This window comes from Schistocerca americana, chromosome 5 (genome assembly GCF_021461395.2).
Source record: "Schistocerca americana isolate TAMUIC-IGC-003095 chromosome 5, iqSchAmer2.1, whole genome shotgun sequence".
In the NCBI taxonomy this organism is placed as follows: Eukaryota; Metazoa; Arthropoda; class Insecta; order Orthoptera; family Acrididae; genus Schistocerca; species Schistocerca americana.
Window position 1 is genome coordinate 529,512,863 of NC_060123.1, and position 16,649 is coordinate 529,529,511.

Here is a 16,649-nt window from a genome sequence, read left to right on the forward strand (position 1 = left end):
TCACATGTTGCAGGATGGTATTTGTCATACAGACGTGGAAAACATAAATTGAATCTTCATGCAAATACAAGTGACTTTTTTCCTCATTATATTATTTCTCAAAAGTCATACAAATTAAATAATATGACCAGTGGCGAAGAGAAAAAAAAAAAATGTTCAAACAGTAGTTGAACCGTCGTCACATACATATTCATCTTATGAAGCTCAAACATGAACCACCTGACCACCAAGGACTCTGACATGCAAATACTATGCACAGGTACATCAGCTGCATAATAGTTGCGTAGAACTTCTCTTGTGATTTTCTCAGAATTGCCTCTTGTAACTTTTTTGGAATTGCCAGAGTAGTGCATCTTACTACTTGCACATTATGTTGTTTCAATGACCTACTGAAGGTGTACAAAGTTTGAAGTAAATCTGTGATTCCAATGTCGTGGCCTTCCTTTATTAGTAAAGTAAATAAGGGAAGTGTATAGTAGGCTGAAAGAGTAAAAATAACAAAATAGATGAATTATCGTTACTAGTAAATAGGGACATGTGGAAGTCATTTTTGCCAAACTCTAATATTCTGAAAAAGTAGAGAACATACATATTTGGCATGTACTCTATGTGTTATGGTCTTTTTTTCATTATATAATGGTTGTTATATGTAAAACAGTTAGCCTGGATTCATGCTTTACATGCATTAATTTTCCCACAGATTTTCATCAAAGAATGAGCACTTGCTTTACTCATCATCACTAGATGGCACTGTAAAAGTTCATGATCTTCGAAGCAAGACCTGTGTTGCTGAATTGAAAGGTAAATCTCTACAATTTTTTGGTAATTCAGTGTGTCTAAGAAATCTGTATTTATAGAGGTATTGAGAGCTGACTAGCAATCTATCCTTTCCTTACTATTGTTATTACATCCTGGACTTCCATTGTTAGAATGTATTTTGTGCTTCTTGTTCCATTCCTTTGATCATATTGGGTAATATTATGTCCTAGATAGCAGAGTGGCATCACTTCATCAGCTGCAACTCTTAAATAACTGGAACAATAGCTTATCTGCATTAATTACAATTTTAATGTTTAAGTATTTTAATCATTGTGTTTCATTAGTGATGTGCCATTGTTGACTGGGAGACCTTGAGAGTTAGGTAATAAAATGGAACACCTGCAGCTGTCCTTTCAATCAACTATCAACAGTTGATAGTTGATGGTTGGAGAGACAACATCGTTGTTACAGTATATGGAAATCAGTACGTATATATTGGCCACTGGTGGACTCATTTATATGATTGGAGTCAACCCCCTCACTGTCAGTTAAGACCTGAAGATGGTAAATTGAATCGCCTAAACTGATAGCTACATAATAAATAACATGGAAAAGACAGCAGCAGGTGTTCCATTTTGTTACATCAGTGAACAGTCAAAGTCCCTCAAACCTACAATCAGAGTGATGGACATACAAAAATATTGAGAGTTAGTTCAGCTGCATAACTTGAATCACTTGTTTCCTTCATTAAAATCATATCTTTCTATCACAAAGTGTGAGTTATCTCTCTAAGTTTTTTATCTGTAGAGTGTGTTTAATATAGTTGAGTGTATGCTTGTGGATGGTGGTGTTAGAAACTGATGTTGGTGCATAATCTACTCCAAGAGCTGTTTAACAGATGCATTTAACTGGCAAGTATGTTGGAGTTCCTGGCCACTTTATTTCCTTGGCAATATTGTGTACTGTCATAGAAGTTGATGACCAATCAGAGACTGGACAAATGAAACTGCAGTGACCCATGCTGGGTTTGACGTTGGGAACTAAAGCCCAGGTAAATAATGAAATGCAAGTTTATTAAAATGGACATAAAACTTTAATACTCCTTCTGCAGGGTGTAATTAAACAACACAAAAAACATTCACATTTAAGTTTATGTCTTCAGCGTGGATGATACATAAGTGTGGTGGTCTGTCAGCCACTGAAAACTGAATCAGAGTTACTAGAAACAAAGTACTGGTTAACGAGGAACTGACACCAAGGCCCCAGAGGTCCATGGTGTAGAGACCCTGTCTTGGCATAGCTAAAGGACAACTGCTAATGGCTCCATATCATGTCAGAGGTGAAGATCACTGACAAGTAGATTGTTGTCAGATGATAGGTTGTGAGAGGATTCCGGGAGAGTTGTGATTGAGGAACCATGGCAGCTGTTGGTGTAAACCCCAGAAAGCTCATGCCTAGAGAACTGACAAGGAATAGCCACTTGCTGGCCTAAATACTGTTGAGGTCCCCGGATACAGTCAGATCTAGTTTTGAGCATGTGATCCTGCAGAAGCGTGAATAGTTCCTCACTGATTGCGCCCTCGTGAAGCGATGCAGCTGCCACCTGTCAGTGAGGTGTGCACTCAGAATTGTAGTGGGGATGTTCGCAATAGTAGCCCCAGTGATTTTTGGCATAGGCCACCTGTGGTGCAACGCTATTATGCTGGAGGACTGTGAACCCTGACAAAGTATCCCTCACCCCTTACAGGAGAGTTGATGAGACATCTCGGCATCCCAAACGGTGATGCCATGTGGAAGCGGAGAATATGGGAGACTGCTGTTATCATTCTTGGGAGTGGGTGCCTGGCCTGCTGGAAGACTGATGTCCCAGATTCTGTGGTCTGCAGTTCCTGTGGTTAAGTAGCCAGTGGTGCCATTCAACACTCCTGGGCTTTGAGGGGACTGACTGTTCAACAAAAATTTGTGAAATTCTTCTGTCTGGTCAGCCAATGCCTGCACCTGCTTGATATGCTTCCTACAGTGTGAACTGTTACACGATTGGACTTAAATCATTGCTCTGCCCCGAATGTGTTCAACTTTAGCTGGTACTCATTGTTGGTGAACCCTAGAAAAAACTAGTATCCAGACTGGATCCTGAAGGTCATAAGAGTTAAGGCATGAACGCCAGGTGGGGGCGGGAGAGTGTTGGGATGGATGATAGACATTAGTGATTGATTTAGCTGACAGTGGAGTTTTTTAGCTGGGCTGCCCATTCTGTGGAGAGGAGTGGTAGGAAGCACTCTGGTTGAGATCATACTGTTGGTGCAGCTTTGTCAGTGTGGACGAACCTCTCCACCAGTTTGTTGGAAGCAGGGTGGAAGAGCACTTTATGTATGAAAACTGCACCATTCTCCGAACAAAAACTGTGAAATTCTGCTGTTGTGAACTGAGGGTCATTATCCGTTGTAGTGGTTTCTGCGAGAATTTCAGTTGAGAAGATGTGGGATAAGGACTGGATGCTTTCTGTTGATGACACTGAGTGCATCTGTGAAAAGTATGGAAAACTGCTGCCAGCATCTTTCACAATCAACCACAAAATCCACGAAGGGTGCTCAACTCAGCCAGTTTCAGCTGCAGTGGGGGGTGGGAGGAGGGTGGGGGGTGGGGAATGCAGAAGTGCAGAAGAATTTGTTGTGGAACATCGTGGAATATTTCTGCTTCAGACCCTGTAATTTCATGAAGTTCTGATAGGTCACGGCACTGTATGTAGCCTTCAGAAGAGCATCTGTAATGGAGGTGCGTTCTAAGCAGAGAACTGTCATTGAGTTTCTTTTGGCAGAAAACCAGAGCATTGCACATGTTCATAGGCACTTGCAGAATGTCTACAGACACCTGACAGTGAACAAAAGCATGGTGAGTCATTGGACAAGCTGCCTGTAATCATCGCAACTAAGTCATAAGTACCTCTCTGATCACCCACATACCGGCCAGTTGGCTGCACACAGCAATTGACTCCTGCAACATTGGAACGTGTGGACTCTCTCATTTGAGGTGATCAATGGATCACAATCAGACACCTCGCTGCTCAACTGGACATCTCTGTTGGTAGTCCTGACACACACAGCCATGATTCGGGGTACTCAAAGGTGTGTGTCTGCTAGAATCCTGTATGGAAGACCATAAAGAGCAATGAAGAACTATCTGTTCAGAATTTCTTGTGTGTTACAAGGCTGATCATGACAATTTTTTATCAAGCGCGTCACAACATGGACTCATCACTTTGAACTGGAAACAAAACGGCCGTCCATGCAATGGCACCACACCACCTATCCTCCGAAGAAAAGGTTCAGTCAGTAAAGTCTTGGTGACAGTATTCTGTGGCTCTTAAGGGGTTATTCTGTTTGATGTCCACCATCATGGCGCATTAATAAATTCTGAAGTGTATTGTGCTACCCTCAGGAAATTAAGAAACGACTTCAGCTTGTTCATTGCCACAAAAATGCTAATGAACTACTACTTCTCCATGACAATGCAAGGCATCACATAAGTCTGTAGACCTGAGAGTATCTCACAAAACGTCATTGAAGTGTTCTTCTTCATCCACCCTACAGCCCAGATCTCTCACCTTCCGACTTCCATCTGTCTGGTCCCATGAAGGATGCACTCGGTGGGAAGCAGTACGTGGATGATGGGGAGGCTATTGATGCAGCAAGACATTGACTCCGATGTTGACCCGTAGAGTGGTATCATGCTGGCATAGAGGCCCTCCCAGTAATGTACCATAAGGCTGTCACATTGAACGGAGATAATAAAGGGTTTTGTAACCAAAAGAGTGGGGATTTCCTGAATAAAACCAGCTTGCTTTCAGAAAAAAATTATGCTTCATTACTTTTTGAATGCCCCTTGTAGATGAATACAAGGCCACAGGGATGTTGTGTCAGGCCAAAGAAAATACCGACCAGCTGGTGCTGCCTGCTTGTGTTGTGTGTTGTGCAAGCTACAAGCATGTGTCCTATGCGTTTGTCCTATGTGTCTATTTGGTGATGCCCACACACCAATGGCTTTCACGTAGTATTGTCAGTACATGGTGTTGTTGTGGATGTGTAATGACTACTCTCATGTGGCTGTTTTCTCCTTGGAGCAAGAGGACACCATTGAGAGTGGATAACTCATATCAGCAGTACCAGTAGGCCTGAACATCTGAACATTCTAGAGCTTTACGATCGCTTGGCCAATGCCTCTTTGCCAATTGCAAAACTTCTCGGAGTACTGGTACCCAGGTTGGAATGTTAGCATAAGTGTTGAACTTTGGTAACGGAGGCTTATGATCTGTTGACAGGATAAATCACCATCCATCCGTACACGTAAGCATGAAATTTCTTCAACACTAAACTGATAACCTGAGGATTGCTTTTTTATTTGACTGTAATTTTGCTGTCCTCAGCTTGTGGTCGTGCGGTAGCATTCTCGCTTCCCGCGCCCGGGTTCCCAGGTTCGATTCCCGGCGGGGTCAGGGATTTTCTCTGCCTCGTGACGACTGGTTGTTGTGTGATGTCCTTAGGTTAGTTAGGTTTAAGTAGTTCTAAGTTCTAGGGGACTGCTTACCATAGATGTTAAGTCCCATAGTGCTCAGAGCCATTTGAACCATTTTTTTGTAATTTTGCTGTGCCTTCATTATGTCATTGAAACAAACACAATATGGGAGTTCATCTCTGTCAACTTTGTGAGAAAGAATGGTCCACAAGCCGTAATCAGATGCATCTGCTGCCACTATCAGGGGCTTCGAAAGATCATATGCCATTAGGCACGTAGGGTGGACTGGATCCTGTTTTAGTTCTTGGAATGCCAGATATTACACATAACATCCTTGTGAAGGAGATGATTTTTCTGCAGCAAGAGGAATGGATTTTCTGTAGTATTTGAGTTGGCCTAACACTGATTTGAGTTGTTTGGCATTTCAGGAGGCTGGTAGATTTTGTGTAGCTTTGATGTTATGTGGAGTGGGGTGTTTCCCTAATGTGCTGAAACCGTGTCCCAGATATACCACTTGCCCCATGAAGAAACAGCATGTTTCCTTATTGCATTCCAAATTAGCCTATTGGAGTGCGCTCTGAACAAGGACTCCAAATTGGTTGCTAGAACCTGTGCATTTTTGACAATGATAATGTTGTTGTTCAATTATTTTGCCAGCTCCAAATGTCTCGTGAGGTGTTCCAAATACCGTTGGAATGATGACCAGTAAGCTTTTGGATGCTTTGTCCAAGGGAAGCTGCAAGTAAGCATACTGTAAGTCAAATTTTGCAAAAATTGTGCCTCTGGCAAGGTGTGCCATGATATCCTCCACTTTAGGAACAGTGTACATGTTGATGACAGACTGGGAATTGATATTTCACCTAGAATTTTCACAAATCCTCAATGGTACATTTGATTTTTCACTGACCACAATTGGAGTGGCCCACTCCCTGTTTGTAAATGGGATAAGAATTCCTTCTCTCACGTAGGTGTTCCAATTCATCACAAAGTTTGTCATACAGAGCTAAAGGAACATTCCGTGCCTTAAAAAACTTGGGCGTGATCGAAGGCAGTAAAGAGACATGTGCTTCAAAGTCAGCGATGTTGGTGGATGGATGTAAGAAAACTGAGACATGTTCTGAACAAAGGTGTCACCGATAGGAACTTGGGACAATTGATTGGATGTGATCCATTAAATTGTGGAATTCTAAACCAAGGACATTGAAAAAATCCAGTCTCAAAATGTTTGTGGCTCCCATTGCGTCACCACGAGGATGCAGGCTGAGAGGGATGCTGCTAGGTACTGAACCATAGTGCTACACTATCCTTTATTTCAATAGTTTCATTACTGTAGCTTTTCAGCTGCTCAGGAAAAGGTTGTAGTATAGGAGAGCCCAGGCTGCAATATGTCCTCGAATTGACAATAGTGTTTAAAAAACCAGTATCAATTTGAAAAAATAAGCAGGATGGTGCTGATAGTCTCTTCCAATGGTAATAATTTATCAGAGATGGGGGAGACAGTCTGGACATGGAGAACATTAGGACCGTAGACACAGTTAACTTCTTCATCTGAATCAGGATCCCTCCAATGTTCATTTTCATGGGCAATTGGAACTCTTCAGCTTTGTGCACATTTTTTCTACAAGCTGTACACTTTACCCTACCTAAATAGCACTGCTGGTGGTGGTGATGTGTTATTACTGTTATTACTGCATGAAGATAATTGATGGGTGTGCCATCCATCTGCCGTGTGTTTGCAAGGGAGGGCTCGGCCAGCGGAGCAGGCCAGCGTGGGGGACAGTGCTGAGCTTGGATCTGACGTGTTGGGCACATGGCAAACACCTGCAGTGGTTCCTGCAGAACTGCCAAGGTTCTGGTGGAATGTTCAAAAGCTTGGTTGAAGGGAACAGTTGTAACTAAAAATGGACAATTGACATTTAAGAGATTATTTGGGAGTCCTTCATTTAAAAAGTGGGACAAGATCATATCCCTAACCAGCAGTTCTGCATAAGACTATTTGCAGTGAGAAGTAGAACACCAGAAATGGCAGTATTGGAAATGCCTTGCATGTGTGTTATCTTCTCTCTTTATTACTGTCTGTTTTGTTTACGGCATCTAACAAAACTTGTGGCGGACATCTGCCATATGCATGTGAGGATCAAAATAGTCCAACAAATAGGATTTTAAATGTTCATATGGTAAAGCATGTGGTTTGACCTCAGGACTGAGCTGCTGCAAGAGGTGGTAGATTTCTGCTTCCGCATAGGCCAAAAATATGTCCACTGCTAGATGTCATGTGAGATCCTATGGATGATGAAGTGCTGTTCAAGATGGAGGACATAGTTGGCCCACTGTTCCACGTTTTTGACAGTTGTCTGGAATACCAGGGGTGCCATAAGAAATCCCTTTACCAAAGAGTAAGTGCAAGACAACCAAGTGGAGATTTCTAGTGTTGTGTTGGTGATGGCAGCCATCTTCTCTAAAATTAGCTCCAGGACCTATTGCATGTTTGGTAGAAGCAGTAAGACTTGATGGTCTCATTCTTAGATGCAGACGTACTGGAACGAAGAGCAAACATTAGCCTGCCAGGAACTCAGAAAAAACACACAGAGGAACAGTCCTCCTTGGGCCTAGCACAAGTGTGCAGAGTGTAACCACAGAAGAAAAACCATGTTGTCAATTGAAGGGTCCCACGCTGAATTCGACATAGAGAAGTAAGCCCAGGTAGACAGTGGAAAGCAAGTTTGTTGAAATGAACATAAAACTTCAATTCTACTTCTTTGGAATTTAATTACACAATACACAAAATAGTTCACAATCATGTCCCTGTCTTTGAAATGGGTGAAATACACAAGCCTGGTGGATAGTCAGAAACTGAGAGCTGAATCACAATTACTAGAGTCAAAGTATTGGTTCACAAGGAACTGATTGTCTCTATTTGGACAGACATTGCAACAGGCCAAAATACCCAAGTCACATATAGCCACACACTGAAGGCCAAGTCTGGACGTAGCTCAAAGACGACAGCTGGCTTCTCCACATAGTGTGAGATGTGAAGATCCAAGGCAGGTAGATTTGACTTCAGATGGCAAGTTACGGGGAGATCCTAGTAGAGCTTCTGATTGAGCAACAGCAGCAGTGGTCGGCGTAAAACCCAGAGAGCTCATTCATTCAGAATAGACTAACTGTAGCCATGCGCTGGCCTAAATACCACTGAGTCGCCAGGATATGGTGAGACCTACTTTCGAGTACATAATCCTGTGGAAGTGAGTTGGTATATGCAGACTGCACCCTCATGGGCAACACCAATGCCACCTTTCAGCAAGATCTCTGCTCGGAACTGCCGTGGGGGTGTTTGCTGGTGTAGCACCTGTGTCTTTTGGCATAGGCCACCTGTAGCACAACACTGTTATGTTGGTGGGCTGTGGGACCCGACATGGTAGAAACAAAGGTTATGGTAATATGACCACAGTAAACCTGAACAGCAACTGTATTTAAAAGATGAATAAATTAGCTCTACGAGCTGGTGCACTCCCTCCTGTTATCTACCCCACCTTCAGAGGAGGTGACTCATAGGAGGTGATGACAGAATGGATGGGATAGTAATTAGATGAAAAACAGTGGATGGACACTGACATTGTGTGTTTAGTTTGCTTTACATAGTACACAGAGAAACAGGTATGTTATAGTTTAAAATTCATGAATTCTTCATAAAAAAATTCTTAATGTAAGCAATCAGTACATTTGTAATCTGAAAATAATTTTGCATTTAGGTATGTCAAAAAGTTGACTGGATGTGTAGCAGTTTCTCCATTCAGTCAAGGACCAAAATTGAGGTATATATAGCGTGTGTTTGTGTGCATATGCTTGCATGTAGGGTTGCCTTTCTTCAAAAATGTTCTAAGATAAGTCATAGGGTTAGTATTGCCCTGCATCTTCCTACATTTTTCCAAAAGCCAAGCTGATTTTCTCCCAGGTTGGCTTCTTCCAGTTGTTCCATATTTCTGTGGATAATTTGTACATAAAGTAAAGGAATGGCAACCACACACTCATAGCTGACTGATATATAGTGCATAAAAACATATAACAGAAATTATTTTTTACATTAGCTTTTGAGCCCTTGCTCTTTCTCTAGTAAAATTACACATATTCACACACACAACTACACAGATACTCATATACGCACCCATGGCAGAACTGACAGTAGCAGTTGCCTTGGAAGATGGGAATGGGGATGGGGTAGGGAAGGATGCATGTGGCAAGGAGAAGCTGGCAGGATAGTGTAGGCAGGTCCTCCGACAGATGATTTAATGGCTGTGCAACAAGATGAAATTAGTTCAGAGGGTAGAGTATATAAAATGTAGAGAGGAGGGGGGGGGGGGGGGGGAGGGAAGGGAGGGGAGGAAACGAGAGGAAGATAGAAAAAAATCCCACATAGAACCTCCATCTATCAGTACTCGGATGGCATCATTCTGTCAACTTATTTATGAGCTATCTGGAGGAATCCTTGCTAGCCAGTCAACACCTAAAACATGTTGTCTGGTTCAGACTCATTGATAACACTTTCATGATCTGGACTCATGACAGGGACAACATTTGCTCTTTCCTCAATAACCTCAAATGTACTCCCAAATCCACTTCACTTAGTCCTTCTCAATTCAACAAGCCATCTTTCTATATCTCAGTCTCAATCTCTCTACTGGTTTCATAAGTAAGTCTGCCCATATCAAGTGCACCAACCACCAACAGTACCTCAAGTATGACTGCTGTCACCCATTCCATGTCAAAAAGTCAATTATTTACAGGCTCTTCAACTGTGGATGCCACGTGTGCAGAGGAAAGCAGGAGTTGTCAAAAAATGTCAATATCCTCTGTTGACAGACAGTATCATACCCAGCTCATCCATAAAACAGACTCATGTGCCATTTACTCCTCTGACACCAGTAAACCAATTAATCAGCCATTGACCAACACTCCTCTGATCACGCAATATCACCCTAGCCATGAAAAGGTCAACCACCTTCCTTCATCAGGGCTTCCACTACCTCCTCTCATGACCTGAACTGAGGGATATCCTACCCAAAATTCTACCCATATCACCCAAAGTTGTGTTCTGTGCCACCCACTCAACCTACAGAATATCCTTGCCCACACCTGTTTCAATCCTGCTCTCAATTGTACACCCCATGAGTGATCAACCGAAGTGCAAGACCTGTCCCATACACTCACCCATTGCATCATATTACAGTCCAGTCATAGACATTTCTTACCCTATTAAGAAGGCCACATGTGAAAGCAGCCATTTTGTGTATTAGTTATGCTGCAATTACTGTGCAGCATTCTATATGGGAATGACAAGTAACTAGCTGTCTACTCTTATTAATGGCTGCCACCAAACTGTGGCAAAACACAAACTTGACCATCTGGTTACCGAACATGCTGCACACCGCAACACAAATGACTTCATCAGCTGCTTCACTACATGAGCCATTTCATATCCTCCCTTTCCCCCCTTTCCCTTACTCTACCTCTCATATGCTCTACACTCAGAACTCTTTTCATCTTGTTGTGCAGACAGTCATCTGTCGAAAGACCTGTCTCTCACTTTCCTGCTGCCCTCTCCTTGCCTCATATGTCCTTTCCTACCCCCTTCCCACTCCCTTCTACCATTGCAACTGCAGTTGATAATCAACTGTCTGTCTTAATGTAGGTGTGTGCATTTGGACGTCTGTGTGTATGAATAGAGAAAGAGGAAGAGGTCGAAAGCTAGTGTAAATACTGTTTCATGTTGCGTGTTTCTATGCATCACACATCAGTCAGTCTTAGGTAGGTGGTTGCCTTTCCTTTATTTTACGTATTATTCCAACCAAGAATTTTCATTTTGTAACCGTGAGTTATTAAATTGGTGGTTCAGTAAAACACTTGTCAGGAAGGAAGGAAGATTAGAGTTTAATGTCCCATCTATAGGAAGATCATTAGAGTTGAAGTACAAGCTCTGATTTCAAAATGATAGGAAATGGGCCATGACCTTTCAAGGGAACAGTCCTGATGTTTTCGTAGAGCAATTTAGGAAAATGATGAAAACCGAAATTATAATGCCTGGACATGGGTTTGAAATGTCGTCCTCTCGAATGTAAGTCCATTGTGCTAACCAGTGTGCCATGTATCTCAGAACCACCCAACAGCATCTGCCTTTTTTGGTATTGGAATTATTGCATTCTTCCTTAAGTATGAAGGTATTTTGCCTGTCTCGTAAATACTGCATACAAAATGGAACAGGTGTCATAGTTGGTTTTTCTAAGGATTTAATAATTTTGATGGAATGCTATTAATACTTCTGATGGAATGGAATGTTGTGTGCTCTACATCACTTGTTTCATCTTAAGTCTTTCAGTGCTCTATCAAATCCTACTTGCAGTATCAGATCTGCCACCTCATCTTCATCCATTCCGCCTTTCTTTCTATAATATTCTCTTCAAGTTTCTTTTCTTTATGTAAACCTTCTATGTATTCCTTTCACCTTAAAGTCTTCCTTTCTTTGCCTTGTGCTGACTTCTAGTCAGAGCTCTTGATGACCATGCAGCTGCTTGCCTTTCCTGTAAAGATTTCTTATATTTTTCTATATCTACTTCTGCTACAGTTATGCATGCTTCTGCATCTTTGCATTTCTCCCCTAGCAATAATTGCCTTCCCATTTTGCACCTTTTGTCAGGCTCCTCTTTTTTTTCATAGACATTTTGTATTTGTTGTGTCTGCTTCATTTGCTGCTTTTATTTATTTTCTCATTTTATCAGGTAATTTAAATATAGTATGTGTTATCTAAGGATTTATACTGGCCCTTTTCTTTTTGCCTAGCTGTTTCTCAGTGGCCTTTGCTGTTCCATGTCTCAGAACACCCATTTGTCTTTTGTTGTAATTTATTTTCCTTTGTCCTATATCGGTCATTGTCTAATGCTCCCTTGGACACTCTTGTAAATGTGTGATTGTTTCTACATATCCAAGTATGGTCTCCTTATTTTGCCATCTTTCTGTGGTTTCTTAAAATTAATTAAACAGTATAAAGTCCAGGCTAGAATATCAAAAATTATGAAAAGGATAGATTTCTACTCACTGTAAAGATAATACGTTGAGTTAAAGAGAGAGAGAGAGAGAGAGAGAGAGAGAGAGAGAGAGAGAATGAAATAAGTGTTACACACTAAGCTTTTGGCCAAAGCCTTCTTCAGAAAAGAAATAAAACGCACACTTATTCACACAAACAGGCACACCACACGCACACATGAGGGCTACCTTCAGCCACTCTAAGTGGACTACAGCTATTGCCTTGAGCTGAAGCAGCAATTGGCAGTGGGGCAAGGAAGGGGGAGGGATAACAGAGTATGGATGTGAGGAGAGAAGAGTGCTGTCTGACAGAGCATGAGAATCTGGTTTAAGGGTAACTGTCATTTGTGCTGTTCAGAAAAGTTGGTGGTGGAGGGAAGGATCCACATGGTCTAGGTCTGGAAGCAGCCATTAAAATCGATCATGTTTTGTTCAGCTGTATGCTGTGCCACATGGTGCTCCACTTTGCTCTTAGCCACAGTTTGGCGGTGGCCATTCATCTTGGGCCCAGTTGGTTGGTAGCCATTACAATATTAAAAAATGTGCAGTGACAGGGATGGACTAGGATGTTGTGGAATTTGGGTGGATGATGGAACACCACTTTAGGGGAGGGATGGGAAAGATCATGAGTAGGATGCCCTCCCATCCCCACAGGTTCCTGACACTGGCCTGGCAGCCTTGTCCTGCCACTTCTTAGTCCCTGTATGCTTTGCCAGATGGCAGTTTCTCTCCCACCACCCATACTCTGATAGCTCTCCTCCTTCCCTGCTCCAGTCCCGATTGCTGCTTTCTTTCAACACAACAGCTGTAGTCCAGTTACAGTGCTTGGAAATAGCAGTCATGGGTGCATGAGGTGTGGCTGCTTGTGTGAATATATATATATATATATATATATATATATATATATATATATATATATGTGTGTGTGTGTGTGTGTGTGTGTGTGTGTGTGTGTGTGTGTGTGTAGGGGGGGTGAGGGGCTATTTTTGTGTATTTGTTTTTCTTTCTTTTCTGAAGCAGGCTGTACTTTACAAATTTAATCATTGTTTTGTATTGAATAAATTACAGTCATAGTCCTCATCTCCCCATGGAAATGTTTTGCACCTTAAAATCTAGTTTTGAAATCTGTACCTTGCTTTTATATAATCTACCTGAACCATTTCATTATCTCTAGGTCTCTTCTATATTTAGAGCCTTCTGTCATTATTCTTATACCAAGTATTAACAACAATTAAATTGTACTCTTTGCTTGTAATACTGTAGCTCATAATGACTTTCATTCTATCTTTGCCATGGTGATGTTTTCACTATGCTATTCTTAGTAGTTTATCTGCATTTGTACTTCCATGTTAATTATTAGACCTCCTCTTGCCTTACACTTATTTGATTTTCTACTGAAACTCTGTAGTCATTGAGCAGAAATCTTGCTGCGAGCATCCTTCACTAGTTTGTGCTGTATCTTCTTCAACCTATTCATGTCTCTTTTCAAGTTCTATGTGCTTATGGGATTTAGCCTTCCACACTTGGACACACAGAACTCCAGATTTGTTTTTTTTCTGATAAAAACATCATCCTCTGTGGGCTCTGCTCAGGGATCTTAAATAGGGAGATTGTTTATCCCTGGAATAGTTTACCTTTATGAGAGTGCCATCATAATTAAACTATTCAGTAAAGCAATGTGTAAGCAAAGAATATAAAGGCTATAGTTTCATCTTATTTTCAACCATATCGTAGTATTAACTTCATAAGGCTGGATCAGTCTGTCATCCTGACTGTCGCCCTTGAAACTACTGGAAGGCTGCTGGCCTTCTTTAGGAGACACCATCACCCCTTGGTTGTAGTTGCGCCTGTCCTACAGCAATGAGACACACACTGTAGCAAGATCCTTGCTTCTTATGTTTTTAATTCTGAGCAAATAGAGACTGACTTTAGAAAAATAATGTCACTTTCAAATTTTTCTAAAATTGAATCTGGCCATGGAATTTAGTAGGTGTGCATCATTATTTGTACATTCATCATAATTTTAAAATCACAACAGACTCTTTTCTTGGGTTTGTTATGACTGCTTTGTGTGTGTGTGTGTGTGTGTGTGTGTGTGTGTGTGTGTCCCTCTGTCCCAGTCTCTAGTGACAATTATTCCATCCTGGATTGTTGTTATTCCATTTTGGAGTTTCCACTGTTTGAAAACGGGTTCAGTAATTCTTTCCACTCCTTGCATAAGTGGTTCTTTGAGAGTGAACAGAAGTATCAAACTCAACAGAATATTTATGCAGCTGTACACTTGAGCTTAAGGCTACATCTTAAATGAGTGACCTGAAGTGACTGCAGCGTGCAACAGCTTCAAGCTACAAAACATGACTACAGGTCGTGGCGGCGCGGTTCTTTCCATCCCTTTATGACGAACCTGCACCTACCTGCGAACATTGTCTCAGCATATCATCAGTAGGGAAGCTGAGTGAAACCTACTGTACTTTGACGTGAACCAGGTTGCAATTAAAGTCACTAATCTATGTTTCGGGAGAAAGTTTTCACACAAAATGAAAGGTTGGAAATTTTGTCCTCAATTAATATATTCTGAAACTTAGGTGAACAAGTATCACTGCCAAGCCCATGCTAGTATTAATACAGTCACTCACAGTCCCTTTCACTCACGTTAACAAGTTTATGGTGTTGCATATCCCGAAAACGTAGTAGCTACAAAAATACTGATGGTTTTTGATTGATAATGCTCGCCAAACATTAAGTCTGTCGGTACCAAATCCAGTCACAGTTTTTAGCCGCCGACCTGCTCAATAAGCCACGCGGAATGTATGTCTTTTCTCGTCACAAAATTCACTTGAAAATTCCGAAATTTCTACACGCCAATCGGAATAATTATGCTGTCACTTTACCACACTTTTGATGTGTGCTAGTTGAGCAACTTATCGTTTCCATCGGAACTACTACTACACACGTCCGAACTGTTTCATGGCTAGGCTCCCACTCCTCTCTAGAATACTGTAAGTCTTCTCTACCAGCAGAGAAAGGTGCGTGAAGAATATTGCTTTACCATTGGTTAGTTTACTCAACAGCCAATAGCAAAACAACATTCTCCTGTGTCAATCCGCACTTTTCATCAATAACCAATCGCAAAATAATAAACCTAACGACTGCACTTTTTACCGACGCAATTATCTAATATGTTGAAGTTTTGCTTATGCATAAAGTTATTTACTATTGTTATATACACCTGAATTAACTTTCCTTTTACCATAAACTTAATATACAAATCTATTCTACAAAAATCCCCTTTGTCCATATCCATATTTCTTCGAAACGTTCCCACACTAAATCCCACTACATAACTTGCTTAACAGTTATCTTCATATTAACCTTAAACCACACTCGTGCATCATTCATACTGCTAAAACACATTTATAACATTTTACCCACACAAAAAGACATAGTAACACTTTATGAAAATACTAGAACAGTTTATGAAAAACATTCTATTACTTTTGTGCACTCTAGTGGGCACAATCAAAACTAAGTCAGTCCCCTCTCCAATAATGTCCTCTATTGGCTGATACATAAACTACGTGTGCGTCCAGTCTTGCGTCACCATCTGTCACTATCCAGCTCTAAAATACATCTCCCATTTAACCGCCTCCAAGGCAGGATCGTTATACGGTGTTACGCCTCAAGGTATAGCTACGGAAGTATCCTAGGCTGACAAAATCCATACCACTGCTGGTCGTTCACTACAGCTTGTGACATTTGAATTCAAACATGTTTGAATCATGCCACTGCAACACACATAACAGGAACAGCAACAGCTATGAGTCTTCACAGCGGAGTGTTAGAATGGACATGCCATCTACTATGAAAAAATTAATCACCTGATTTTAGGAAAACTATTGGTTTGATATTCATCTTACAGTTTGATATCTTTGCTTTGAAAGGGGTGAATTTTGTTTTGTTATTCATCATAGTTACTGTGCTGCACCAAACCAAGTAAATGACTGCAAATTTTTTTTAAAAGTTTGTAGAGGTAAAAACACATTGCATAGAATTTGCTTGTATTTAATTTTAGATCATACATTATTGTTAATGAAATGTAGCCAATATATCAATATTGTATTTAAAGTTGAGATTAGAGCACTGTCTGTCTTGGTCCACGAGATTTTGCACACAGCGTGCTCTGTTCTGTCCATGCGCATCGGGAATCATGCAGTTGTAAAAATCGTTGTATTTCATGAACAGTTCAGGATATCAAAACAATGTTTTTTGCAAATGACAGCATGCAAGGAGGATGTATTTTT

The 16,649-nt window shown here is 41.2% G+C and overlaps 1 protein-coding gene across 2 annotated transcripts in view; it reads left to right on the forward strand.

Moving 5' to 3' along the window:
* The window catches only part of LOC124616061 (WD repeat-containing protein 89), a 263,783-nt gene that overhangs the window by 55,944 nt on the left and 191,190 nt on the right, over positions 1-16,649 (forward strand). For both annotated transcript variants that reach the window (XM_047144296.1, XM_047144295.1), the window contains exon 5: positions 701-801. In XM_047144296.1, coding sequence (XP_047000252.1) covers positions 701-801 — 101 coding nt within the window. The remainder of the gene's footprint in view (positions 1-700; positions 802-16,649) is intronic.